Raw genomic sequence first — 14691 nt, forward strand, 5'->3', positions numbered from 1 at the left:
TATTTATAATTTTAACTTTCGTGCTATTAAAAAGAGTTTAAATTTTTTATCACGATGACAAATGCTTAGAGAAGCTAAAAGTGATTTATGGATATACTAAAAGTTTGTGCTTTTATCAGTTAACTTATGGAATCTTAGCTGTGTCCTATTAAACCGTAGAAAGTAATGCCATGTGCTCTGCCAATATTTTTATCATTAATATTCCTTATAAATATAGTGTTTTTTCAGTACACCAATGAGGCAATGTGGTTTTCAATTTTAACACTGATTTTTTTTTTCTAGTGCAAATCCAGCCTACCATGAGTTACTGTTAACTGTTTTGTGGTATGGTGTTGTCCATACTTCAGCACTTGTGAGGTGTACTGCTGCTAGAATGTTTGAGGTATGTCAACAAATGCTTCTATTGGTTCCAATTATAATGATTTTTTTTGGAAGACAGAGAAGGGAATTTTTTTTTAAAGGCTTTGCATACCATGTTATGTTGATATATATTTTATGGCATTGAACGGTATCTGGTTGTGTACTGTGTGATGGGGCAGAAATTTAGCTTTGACATATTTAAGAATGTTTTTTAGCATTACTGGTTCTTTGAATGTTATACTATAAACAGTTCCATTTCTGAAAGTCTCTTAAATTTTATTTTAATTTTCATCCTATATAAACCTTTTTGACTATACTTTTCTATTTACTGAGGTGAATGACTACTAAAACAAACTAAAACACTATAGGGTATCTTTCAAGTTGTAACATATAGTTGGATTCATCAGTAGCATTTAAAAAATCAATTATTGCAATTATGGAAATATTTATTTTATTGATTACTTCTACTTCACTATTCCTTCACATGTCACATCTGGAATAACATCCCTATGTTAACTGCTCATAGACTTATATGAGAGACTTATACTGTTCATATAATTTAACTAGATTTTATTAAATTGATAACCACATTAAGTATGAAAATTGAAATACCTATCTTTTGTACCCATCATATAGCAAATTATATCATAGCCCTAGTATGTTGTTATATATACATGCGATTACAACTTTGAGCACTAAAATTGGCTTAATATTTCTTGCTGATTCTGAGTCTTGCCAAAGAGCCAAGCTGCCTGGGTTCAGTTTCCATCTCTGCCACCTAGTGACTTTGTAAATTACTTGGGCAAGTTTGAAATTCTCTGTGCCTTAGTTTTCTCATCTACAAAATTAAAATGATGGTAAACAGTATCCATCTCAAAGGATTTTTGTTAATGTGAAATGAATTAATGTTTATAAAACCCTTACAGCAGTGTCTGGAACATAATAAGAGCTTATAATAAATGTCAACTGCCATTATCATTGTTGTTCTTTACATGCGTGCTATTACTTCACAAGATAATAAAATAGTATAGGTAATATGTATTTATCCAAATTAAAATTGTCCATAATATGCATGTGACTGTTAAAAATATCTTAAAACATTTATTTCCATAAGAAGAATTGGGTAATTCATATCTTCCTGAATTTTAGAATTTCTCCACAATTTAAGATAAATTGCAATTGGAAGGATAGGACACTGATATATTTAAAATATATGCCTTCTGAAATTTTTAAATATATAGATTAGATTCGTGAAATATAAAGAAAATTCCTTTGTTATCAGGAAGTTGAAAATCTTCTGTCCATGTTATTTCCTTGGTTATAATATATATGATCAAAAAACTATAATCACAGTCTCTTTGTCAAAGTGAATGCCTAAGTAACAGTTTGGTTTTATGTCTGGTATAAGTTCTTTCTGTGTATAAATAATTTTGATAACTTAATATGCTGATAAAGGGGCATTACCCTGAAAGAAAAGTCTTCAGTTCTTTTCTCCTCGCAAGATGAAAAAGCATCCTTTTGTTTTTGTTTTGTTTCATTTTGTTTTGTTTTGTTTTTTTAGAAAAACCACCCTTTAAAATGAAGGACTGTTTCTTTAATATATTCCTTTCATAGGATTTTATTCTAAGACCATAAAAGCTATTTCTTTCTCTTAAACCCTTTGTTTCAAAATATATGTATGCACTGCTAAAGCATACCATGTAAATGAAAATAATTTAAATAAATAAAATGAAGCATTCTCCCTTTTTATTTGTTTTGGCTTTTCGTTTGTTTTGTTTTTTGGCTTTATTTTTTATATGCAACTTTTGTCTGGTTTTGGTTTTTGTGTTTGCTGTCCGTGCTGGTCTGGAAATTATACCTGTGCATAGCACTTTACATGCTCTCTCAGGCTGATTATGAACTTCTGAGTCTAGTTTGAGAGACTATTTCAATATTTTTAAAAATTCATTTATGATAAAAAATTTCACAGAGCAGGTCAGTAAAACTTACCAGTAGGAGAAATTAAAGTTCCTGTTTTTGTCAATGACCCTTATTTTGAACAAAATTATATTAAAAGAACTAAATATGGTTTGTAAGATTTCTTTCAATACTAATGTTTTATAATTTAGAATTATGCCTGCTTCCCCAGAAAATTAGTTAATTAAAAATAAAAACATAAAAAACAGGACACTTAAATTTTTTTTTAAAAAGACCATAAAGTATTGATAAGAAACTGGGAAATGGATATATGAGGAAACTAATATAGGATACTTAGTGAAATTGAACACTAAATATAGCTTAATTTTCAGATGGCAGGACAAAAAGGGGAAATCCAGTCAATTATATTGTTCTCTTTGTTAAATAAGAAGCCATGTATTACTTTTTGAACTAGCAAATTAATGAAATTATTTTATAAGGGGAATTTAACACGTGACTCCTAGTGTGACATATTTCCCAGAAGATGCAGAAAACAGCTTCATATAACTATTTCTTAAATGAATCATAAGGAAATTGAGCTTGTAACATGAGACCCCAACTCAAAGAAGGCATGGACTTTAAGTCAGAGAAGACCAAGTCCATTTTCTAGCTTCACTACTTATTCACTCTGACTTCTCTAAGCATAAGTTTCTTCATCTGCTAAAATATTGATACCATTTGTATTTACCACATCAGGAATAAAGATCAAATGATATATTGTATATAAAGTGTGTAATAATTGGTAGCTCTTCAGTTTACTTTCTGTTTTTCTAGTTTAATAAACAAGTTGAACTTAAAAACCCCTGAGCAATGAAAAATTAATGTCCCATAGATAATCCTCTTTTTTAATGCTTTTGGCGGGCACAAGTTAGCAGACATTTCAAGATACTCTTTACTGATTCAAATCTAATCTGTCTTATTATAAAATGATACAGAGAAGAAAGTTTAATTTAACAGTATTTGAACTTCCTTGTCCTATTTCTTTTTACCTGATGTCTATAATGTTTAAGGTAATAACAAGTTATTTTGTCATTTTATTCCTGCCTAATTATCTATGGTTTTTTATAAAAATTATTTCAGAATATTGAAGTATATTCTAAAATGAACAAGTTGGTAAATGGTAACAGGTATTACAAAATTAGATCTTCACATAAAGTGAGCTGTGCTCTCCCTGATGTGTTATGTAAGAGGAATGTTTTAACATATGAATACAATGAAAGGTTTTGTTACTAAAAACTCCATGGCATCTTTGATCTTCTATGAAGACTAGTTCCATTCCTAGGTGAACAGATTGATTAGCGTTTAGGATTAATTTGTGCTTACATTATGTGGGGAGGTTGCCCTTCTCTGTTGAACTCATAAAATTTAGTAATATTTATAAAAACAAAATGCATACTGCTCAGTATCCTTCTCTTGCTTTGCAGTTGAGCGTTGATTGCTAAATGAAGTATTTCTATAATTAGATTATAGTGCTAGATCTAATTCTGCTAATTATATTTATTTTTAAATTTATTTGAGCTTTTAGAGAAATGTAAAACAAAGAACTGTTTAGATGTTAACTACCAGAAAAATGTTTTAACTAAATAATTTTTTTCCAATAATATCACAAATCATGTATTCTTGGAGTAGTCCTAACAAACTCTCATTTCTTGGATACCTACTCTTTGTCAGGCACAGTATTTAGTTATATTATATGCAAAATAATAGCACAACAGTCCTTTGAGGTAGATAATAATATCACCATTTTCAGATGAGAAAACTGAGTTTCAAGAAGTTATGTAATATATCTAAGGACCACATGGCTAATAAGCAGAGAACTGGAGTCCGAACCCAGATCTGATCCCCAAGTGTAAATACTTTCCTGTAGGCTGCATTATGTCTCTGTCCTCAAAAGAGAAAGCGATGAGATTTAAGAGGTTGGGAATTTTCCTCTGTGGTTTTTAAACACTTGCCTGTAGAACAATCATAAACACTTTAGTGGTGGCTGCTAGCCATTTGAGTTTGGTTTAAAAACTGTCCAGTTTGTACCTTGTTGGTCTTAATAAAATCACACCAGATTTACTTTGAGTATTTTAACCCTAGAACCCAGTATGTGTCTTCTTTTTCTGTTTCATTTTCATTGAACATGGAAATTCCGTAGATAGTTTGACCAAAAGTACAAACTGCCGTTGAATTGGTGACAAAATCTGTTTTCGTGGACTGCTAGGCTATTTAAGCTTTATATTCCTCCTACGCACTCTCTACCTTTGTAAAGCACTCTAGTAGCAGTATTTGCTTAGCTTCTAATTTTGGTTTTGCTTTTGTGTTTTCTGTCTTTCTTGTGGTTGTTCCTTTCTTCTCCCCATGGCGCACTGTGTTTGCTCTTTCCGTGCATCACCTGTGAATACCCCCTGTGCTGACCAATCAGCTGTTGGTGAAGGGGGTGAATGAAACTCTGGTAGCTCAGAGAGTTGTTCCTGCTCTCATTACTCTCTCCAGTGACCCTGAAATGTAAGTGTCATCACTGCCTTTTATATTCAGCATCCCTTTCACAATGTGCCTGTCAAGAAATAACCATCAGCTTTTAAATTCTTTGAAGAATCTCTTTAAAATAATAATTATCGGATTATGCTTATTTGACTTTAAACTTTATACTATTACTGTTCATATATTGTGGGGTTTTTTTAAGTCAGCCCTCACAAACCTAATTTGGAGACCATGTATTGAAAAAAATATAAGTAGTATTAGCACTCAGCAAACATTTCCGAAACCTAGAACATGCTGATGGACTATTTCTTCCAAGCTAAGAAGGGATGCTCTTCTAATCTCACTAACAGGTTGTTACCAGTAAGCGTAGTGGCATGAACCAGAAGCTTAACATTTTAATGTCTCGTGTGGGTGACTAAACCAAGAAAGGCCAATGAGTCTGCCTGCCCATCCTCAGTCACAGCTAACCCAGTTCTCATTCCAGTTTACCAAACCATTTTTTATTGCATGTTGACTGGTTTACAGCTGACTCTTCGAGGCATGAGTGAAGCGTTAGTTGACAAGCGGGTTGCTCCGGCCCTTGTTACCTTGTCCAGTGATCCTGAATTGTGAGTTTCACAGACTGCGACCTTAAGTTATCCTGTCTTTTTGAGCATTCTTCTTGGTCTGCTTTTTTAAGATTTAATTTGTCATTGCTAGAGACTAACACAGTATATTTACCTTGTACTTACTTTGATTCACATTTTAATAATACTCATTTTTTATCTCAAAGAAGGTTTCAGTTTCTTTCTTTTTTAATTCTAACAGCTCTGTCAGGATTGCCACAATTCCTGCCTTTGGCACTATTATGGAAACAGTCATTCAAAGAGAGGTAGGAAAATTGAAATTTATTTATATCTGTGTACTGTTGAGGTGATGATGACACATTTACCGTACATGTATCTGCAGTATTAACTTTAAGACACTTCTCAAAATTAGAATTTTATTCTTTGTTATCATATTGGGCATGTCCTTATACAAATGAAGAACTCTGCAGACTAGAAAATAAATTATTTCTAGGTGTATTACCCAGTCACTTAAAAATAATAATATCGGATCATGCTTATTTGACTTTAAACTTTATCATATTACTATTCATGTATCATGTTGTTGTTTTTTTATTTAAGTCAACCTTCACAGTAAGCCTAACTTGGAGGCTATGTATTGAAGTAGACATTTTAACAAAAAATGAAAAATTTTAATAAAATTCCTTTGTCATATAGATTTTTATAATAAAAATTAAACAATTTTGTTAGTTATAGAAAGAAATATTTTCACTTATATAATTCACTGGTGAAGCAACAGAAAAAAACATATAATTCTGCAAAGCTTGCAGTCTTGGCAGAATTTCAACATGTTCTTAAATCCTAAAATAAAATGTCTTTTAGGGAAATGTGAGTAAGATGTAAGTCATTAATGACTCATTGCTTTCAGAAAGTGAATAATTGGGTAACTTACACTGTGATTTGTTTTAAGGATTAGAATTTAGATAAAAATCATCATCTTCTTTTTCCTAAATATTTTGTAGGGTTTTTTGCTTTTGTTTTTACAGTTTGTCAGGGAATGTTTATGTTTTCAGGAAAAAAAAAGTAAGAATTAACAAGCATATACAAAAATGTGAAACCTTTTCTGAGCCAAAAGACTAATTAGGTACTTATTTAGTTCCAAATTTCTGCTGTCATGGGATATAAACCATGCAAATCCATTGCTGCAAGCCATGTTTAATGTGTATCTTTCACTATAACAGTGCTACTTAGTTTTTAATATTCTATAAAATGACTATACAATATCCAATTTTAAGTTGCTGGAAAGAGTGAAAATGCAGTTGGCTTCTTTTCTGGAAGATCCTCAGTATCAAGACCAGCATTCTTTGCACACAGAGATCATAAAAACATTTGGGAGAGTTGGTCCTAACGCAGAACCCAGGTTCCGAGATGAGTGTAAGTTGCATTTTTCTACCTTTTTTCCTGAATTGTAAGATCAAAGCAGAAGCTTCTCTAAGGACTTGTCGTGTGTTAAAGCCATACTGTACTTTATCTTTCATGTACTGAAAGCTGAACATGAAAGAAATTAGTTATAATGAATTGATCGGTATTGCTATTAGTGGGTGGTTTTTAATACTCTATACTGATTGCTATAAGAGATATGAAAAGTAACTCATAAACTTAATTTCAGTTATTTTAGAAACATTTCTTAATTTAATTTCAAAATACTGTGTGCTGCCTTAGAGGTTTGGGGTTTTTTTAAGGAAATTTTTGTGTTTCTAGACATGTTCTCATGAAAAATTTGCACTTCTGCCACTCAACAGGCCATTCAATGTGATACATCACTTTGTTTTAATTCACACCTTGTTGATCTATTAGATGATCTGCATGATTATCTGCTAAAGCATTATTTCTAATTTCTGTGGTATCTCTTTTACTGTGGGCCTCAACCTTTGGGTGACAACAATTTCTTTGGGTAGCATCAAAGCACCCAGAAATTATTCCAAAAGCATATCACTTTTCACTTCTATATGTTGGCTCTTTAATTTTTAGCAATTTGACATCCTGTAGAGAGGGCCACTTGAGTCAGTTTAGTTTCTAGTACAAAATTAGATTTTCCAACAGGCTAATTATTGCATATCCAGCTTGGTATTATCTCTTACAATTTTTAAGATAAGAGTTGTCAACAAAAAGTATTGTCAGGATTTGGACTGCAGTGTCCAAAAGGTCTGTTGATATTATGGACTCTTATCAAGCTACAGAAACACCATCATGAGATTCTTTTTTACCAGGCAGGTGTACCCATAATTAGTTAACCAACCAACAGAAAAAGGTTAGTATTTTAGTTAGCAATAGGGATAATTCCACATGTTTTAACATCACATTTACAGGTGATCCTAATAGGACTCCTGAAGGTGCTTTGATTCTGTTGAGGCTGTTATAGTGCTCTGAGACGAGGAGTATAACTCTTGGTTCCTTGATTAAGGCATAGGCTAAATAGGCAGGGGTCTTTGGTGTGTGCCATGTTGTTGAGTTAAAACCTCTATAGAGTAAGGGCCGACCAGTGGCGCACTCGGGAGAGTGTGGCGACGCTTCCGCTGCGGTTTCGGATTCTATATAGGAGTGGCCAGTGCGCTCACTGGCTGAGCGTGGTGAGGGCGACACCAAGCCACGGGTTGCAAAATCCCCTTACCGGTCACGAAAAAGACAAAAAAAAAAAACCTTTATAGAGTATGATCTAACCTTTTTATGTACATTCAAAAGAAAGATTTGTGATAATCTGGGAAGAATCAGTCTATCATTCTTATAGACTCTGCTCCAATTATTTTGTTATATCTTTGGAGTCTTTTTTCCTCAGTAGTTCTAGGACTAATAGTACACATAGTGTTGGTCTCTTAATATGTCTTTCTAGAATTTTCAAGAACTTCTAAAGCTAATCTTTTTTTTTCTTTTTTTACAGTTTTAGAGTAGATGCCTACCTATTAACTTTGTAGGAGTTGCATAACAGAGAAGAAAGGAATTTTCTTATTATAATGGTCCCAAAATAACAGTTAAATGTTGGCTTGGGAAAAGATTTAGGATAGAAATTCCCACTGCTTAAATAGGTCTGGTAAACTATTGTCCCTGAAGCTTCCTACGACTTACTGCCGGCAAGTACATCTCATACAACCTTCTTTCACATTCTGGCACAACCAGGCTTTTTTTTTTTTTAAGGACAAAAGTTTTTTTTTGTTTTTTGTTTTGGGGTGTGTGTGTGTGTGTGTGTGTGTGTGTGTGTGTGTGTGTGTGTGTGTGTGTGTGTGTGTGTGTGTGTGTGTGTGTGTGTGTGTGTGAAAAAAAAAAACTTAACCCTGAGGAATTTAATGTCCTATGTTAAAGACTAATGGTAAAATAGAACCCATATTTAAAAGAATGCTATATTGTTATCCATCTGTATTTATAAACAATTACCTTAGGGAGTTTAGAAGAACAGAGAATTTCTGGGTGGTGATGTCTTTCTTGGAGTGTCATTTTGGATACTTAGATATTTGTCCCTCTATTTCTTAACTCTTAGAGGACATTAGTTCATTCAGTGGCCCTTGTTCTATACCAATGTTTAGTTATTACAGGACCTTTTGGTCTTGATTTTATTTCAGGTGTTAGTTTTATCTGGAACACTATACAGTTTTTTGTTTTTAGCTTTTTTACTTTGTAAGACTCTGAAAATGTTCATACTTTGGAGATTTTTCTAAAGTGGCATTTTTGTATTTCAGATTATTTTTCTCTATGTTCCTTATTTTGGATCTGAGCCCATTTACAAAAAAAAAAAAAAAGAAGATAAGATTTCCTTTACTTTGGCTATTGGATCTACCCCAGAATATTTTTTGAAATTGAAATCCATTTTTTATAAAATCTCCTACTGATTTTTTTTTTTTTTTTGCAATTTTTATCTTTGTTCAATCCAACCTGAAGAAGAAGGCTTCTGCAGTAGCCTTATGTTCATTTCCTATTTTTCTTTTCCACTGAACATCAGTTTTAGAATTATGCCCATCTAGGTTATTAAATGTTATCTGGGTCTTTAATATCTTACTGCTTTTAACCATTTACCTCCTCCCAAGGGTTTAACAGTTAAGTGAATTAATTAGTACGGATGTGGTAGCCCAGGACAATATGTATGTGGTGAAATCTCGAATTCTGTAGTAAATTTCTGGCTTTTTGAGAATTAGGAAGGTCCTTAATTATGGCCTTTAACTGTCTCTAGACTAGAGTTTAACTTCTGTAGGTTCGTCTACTAGTCAAGCTATTTTAAGGGGATATTGTGCAGTGTGATTGTTGTGTTTCTGAGAAAAAAAAATTGAGGAACGGTCAAAGACTCAGGAGCAGAAGGAATAAAAGGGCCATGCATTAATAGAAAAGGTGCAAGGAAGGTAAGTTTCAGAATGTTTGGGCAGAAATGAACTAGAGAGTCTTTGAGAGAAACTATTTTAGAATCACCATTTTGTTGAGGCTTCAGCTTGCTTATTAATGAAGCTGACTACTGAATGTTTTGAATTTATGTCTTCTCATTTTTTCTAGAGCTCCTCTTAAGTTTAATGTTATGAATTTTGACAAGTCAAAAGGCTCCCTAAAAATAGCCATTGTTGTTCTAAGTTTTTATGAGGTTTTTTGCCATTTACAAAGCTAAGCATGAAAGTTGTGATTATATCCTCAGTTTATTTAGGAAGCAGGAATTTTTCCAGGAGAAGATTGTGCCTTTTACATATACAAACTCAATGCAATCAAGAAAGAGGCCACTACAGTTGGTCATCAGTGTGTGCTTATGAGTGATGTTTTGCATTCTCCAACCAGAGACCAGAAAGGGGCCAGATGACCAACAATTTAACAATTGCTGACTGTGGAGCCATTTCTCTAAAGAACCCTGCTTTTAGAGGGAAATAGTATTTAGAAAACTCAGTCTTAGGCACTAAGGGTGCTCATTGCTACTGAATCAGTTACTGTTTCTTGGGCCATCACTTTTATTTTACCAGTAGATTGTCTATATTTTTTAAATTTTACATCATTCTTTGAGGTATTAATCCATTGAGTGACTTGAAAACTCAACTGTCAGTGCTATTTGACATTGATTGGTCTTCCTGAGAATTTGAGAAACTAAAGCTAATAATAGAGTAAGAGGGAAATAATTTATTTTTGAAAAAGAATGTGTACTATATTTATCTTTAATTTAATAGCATAAATTATTAAATAACTTAAATTATTTAACTTTTATTAAATAGCATTTTTTTGTTTTTATAAAGAAACTTATTTGTAAGGATAAATAATGCAAGAGTCAAGTTGTTTATATTTGTTTATTTGGTCTTCATTTTTCACATTGGGAAGTTGAATTACAGTGAGGCCAAATGACTTATATGGATCCTTATAATTAGTTTTTAGTGACAATGCTATAAACTGTTTCTCACAAAAATCAGATCACTTTTTTTAAAAAAATTGTACTTTCTTCCCTAATAAGAAAGAGCAAACATAGGACGTAATCTTTTAAACCATCCAGAATTAAAATGAAATTTTATAAGTTCAAATGATAAATTATTTTTTTTAAAAATGTATGAGGATTTTGTATACATGTTTTGAATAAAAATGTAACAATTTCCTTTTGTTTTTTTTTTTTCTCAGTTGTTATACCACATCTGCATAAGCTAGCCTTGGTGAACAACTTACAAATTGTGGATTCTAAAAGACTGGATATTGCTACTCATCTTTTTGAAGCCTATAGTGCACTTTCCTGTTGTTGTATCCTTGCTTTATTTAAAGTGTATCTTCATTTATCTTACCAATCTCGCAGTGAACCTCAGTTGTTAAAGATTGAGAAAAACTTTTTTTCTTCAACACTTATATAAGGATTGTGGAAAATTGAAAATTTGACTTGATTTGACCCACTCCTTATTCTAGCCATCTCATAATTTTAAAAGATAATTTTTAAATCTTCTGTGTTTATATTGTCTACAGTTTTGAAAACATTGATGAGTTTCTTCTATTTATGTTAATGATATAACTAAGCAATAAATGAAGGGCAGAATGAATTATAGCTGAGACTTTTGTTAATCAAAAGGAAGCCTTGTATATATACTGGCATTTAAGTTTTTCAGTGATTATTTAACTATCAGTATCCACTGGAATACTGTGAATATCTCTCAGAGAAATATCACTCATTGGAAAAGTACAACATGGCTAATCATCTCCAGTAATTGCAGAACTGGGAGAAAACTTAGAGATCACCTAGGCCAGTGTTAACCACTGTATTGTAAATGACTAAGGCTTTAAGACATTAGTGACTTCTGTCTTTTATAGTTAAAAGCAAAACTGTGACTGGAACAAAGAACTTTACCTATCCTGTTAAATGTTCTCCTTATTATCTATGCCTGGTAAAATAAAACTAAGAAGGAAGTAGAGATAAGATGGGCAAAATGAACTCCAGCTTCTAGGCTGTCTTATTAAAAGGCAGTAGAGTTCAAGAAAGGGGAAATAAGAGATTGAAAAAAAGAATGAAAGGCTGAATACTCAAATAGAACTGTAAAGTACATGATAGCATAATCAGAGAATTGTGATTATGATAGAAAAAATTATAATAGAGGTTCCTAGTGATTTATAGGAGAAAACAGAGTACAAAGAAAGTTTGAGGACTATTATTTATGGTTACACATTGTTGTATAACAGTTCAAAGTAATAAGCAAAGTGGACAGGTAATTTTAAATAAGATAAATATGTTCCAAAATACCACTGACATTCATTGGTACTAGGTTGACTGGAATGTACCAATGGGAGGTTATTTTTGTTCAGAATACATCAAATAAGGAAATAGAAAAGTACAGCTGTTAAGGAGCTACATGTTCTTTTTTTTTGGAAATTTTAAAACTTGAAGTTGGATGCATGGTTGGGACCCTTTTGTTTGGGGAATCTACTACAAATGACCTAATCACGTGTGTAGTATAAGCAACATTTTTTATAATATAATAAAGTGATCAAAGATGTAGGTCTTGTATAAGTTAATTCCACTAAAAGCAGAACTTACTATCATTCCTGACTTATCTTGTTGGCATTTTCAACTTAGACAAGATAGAGGAAGCAAAAAGAGGAACTGATATTCTGAACTGCAAGGAAGAATTCTTTAGTAATAGAGAAGTGACAGGACCCTTGCAAGAAAATAATAATGGCATGTCAAAGTTTGTATCTCAGAGAACACATTAGTACATTTATACCTGTTCTTTAGACTTTGTGAAAGTAGATCTTTAAAACTTAAGCAAAAAGTCATGTATAATCTTATACAACAAAGTTTCTAAAGGAATATGCCTCAAGAAAAATGAGGAAGTCAAAAGATCAAAATTTTTAGCTATGTAAAAACAAATTTTCTAAGTGGGAAAAGCAATGGTTTCTAAAGAGCATAGAAATCTACATAGAAGGAATATTATTGTGTGTTATACACATAATATTACTGGAGTAAATACAGTAAAAAGTCTTTACACCAATACAGTAAGGGGAAGAACCATCTTAACAATAGTCACTGTTCAAGTACCTAAAGTGTCAGTTTAAAATGAGTCAGAACTTACACTTGAGTCAGCAGCGGGGTGTGGCCACTAATAAAATCACATTGTCCAAATCTGTTCTGCTATTCCTTAACATTCTGAGCCAATCAGAACATAAGAGTATTCCCTTCAGTACTGACATCATATTTTAATAGGGACATAGAAAAGCTATAGTGTATAACATTTGGCATACTAATATGTCAAGAAGTCATGTTTAATAAGTTTGAAGGAATTTAGAAATGTTTAACCTGGAGAAAAGATGGGTTTGAGGATGAAAAGATAATTTGACAATTATTTTAAAGGTTTTTATGTAGAGGAAGCTTAAGCACACTGCGTAGGTGGGGTACAGAGCTAACGCTAATAAGCAGAGGTTACAAAGAGGCTGATTTTGTTGAGCTGTCTAAAATTGCAGTGATCTCTCTTGAAACTGTGAATGTCCTGTCATTGTTAGCAGTCAGATGCCTTTTGACCATCATTCACTGATGAGTCCTAATATCAGATAGGACGAAATGACCTATAAGTTTCCAATCCTTAAGATTGTGTGATTCCATGGGGAAAAGGGAGGCCCCTACCATGAGTAGAAAGAGGAGAGTGACTCCCCTCTTGTCTCCAGATAAGGCCATCTTCAGCTTCTCAATCCATGCTCATATTTCTCTAGATCAGACTCTTAACCACTAATCCAAAGGTCACTCACATTCTATCTTGGTGGTACTTTCCCCATATCTATAAACAAGACTACATAATCATTAGGTTCCAGCCCTCTGTATGTTTATAGGGATTCAGGTTCAACCAAATGTCTATTATTTTTAGTACCTATTGAATTTATAAGTCACTTATTATAGGAGCTTTGTTTATGAACAATTTTTATAACTATAACTGTACTTTCACGGCAATAGTTATGTATTACACTAATTTTTTTTCTTAATGAGATTTTTTTCCAAAAAGACTAAGTCTTCTTTATAAGGAAACTCGCATTTACTGGTATTTTTCACTTTAATATGATGTGATATTAAATAAGAGCTATTTTCAAAAGGCTAACAGCTACAGTGATAAGGTGAGAATGCACCAGAATTGATGTTAATGAGAAATGCATCTACTTTTTTTGATTCCTTTAAATGCCAAGATAATCACCTAAAACTCAAAGATGACCAGGAACTACAGATAGTACTAAACTTATAGCAGAAGCTATTATTACAGCAAAAGCTCTCTTATCCAATTGAATCAGAACCAAGAGTAGGTCAGAATGTTACAAGAAACCAGGGAAACGGTATATACCTTAGATAACTTATTTTAACTTAAAATATATAAATGTATTTTCTTTTACCAATCTTTTGATGCGGGATTGAGACATTTCTTTTGTTTAAATCTGCTAATTATAGTTAAACATCTTTTTTCTCAGAAAACCACATTCATTATGTAATTGTTTATGATTTTTAGTTTAAGTTTCGTTAAAGAGGATTCAGAAACATTTCTGATACCGAGTATAGAATTTTTCTAGATTTTTATATTTTTCCCAATCCTTTACAATTGTCTTACACATAATAGTTAAGTAGCAGTATTTTAAGCAATTTGTCTTTATCAGTTTGACCCAAAACTTTCAATTTAGTTATCATGGAAACATTAATTTTCTTTCTTTTCATACTTACTTCATACTCATTTAAATGTCCAATTAGATTACACATTGTTTCATACATTTATATAACATAATTAAATTATGGAATGTTATAATACAGATACCCCTGAAATACATAGGTTTGTGGAAATAATTACATTTGACTCTTGACAAGTAAGTTACCACAAATGAGGAGTCATACTTGAAGTGAGCCTGTTTA

At 32.2% G+C, this 14691-nt stretch overlaps 1 protein-coding gene across 4 annotated transcripts in view; it reads left to right on the top strand.

Annotated features, from left to right (window-relative positions):
* RELCH (RAB11 binding and LisH domain, coiled-coil and HEAT repeat containing) overlaps positions 1-14691 on the top strand; it is a 139659-nt gene that overhangs the window by 111542 nt on the left and 13426 nt on the right. For 3 of the 4 annotated variants that reach the window (XM_063076759.1, XM_063076761.1, XM_063076762.1), the window contains 5 exons: positions 283-382; positions 4724-4806; positions 5590-5653; positions 6623-6761; positions 10953-11069. In XM_063076759.1, coding sequence (XP_062932829.1) covers positions 283-382; positions 4724-4806; positions 5590-5653; positions 6623-6761; positions 10953-11069 — 503 coding nt within the window. Of the gene's footprint in view, positions 1-282; positions 383-4723; positions 4807-5307; positions 5391-5589; positions 5654-6622; positions 6762-10952; positions 11070-14691 lie in introns of all 4 variants that reach the window. The other variant, XM_063076763.1, reaches the window with a different exon arrangement.

Source organism: Cynocephalus volans, chromosome 13, assembly GCF_027409185.1.
Source record: "Cynocephalus volans isolate mCynVol1 chromosome 13, mCynVol1.pri, whole genome shotgun sequence".
Classification (NCBI taxonomy): Eukaryota; Metazoa; Chordata; class Mammalia; order Dermoptera; family Cynocephalidae; genus Cynocephalus; species Cynocephalus volans.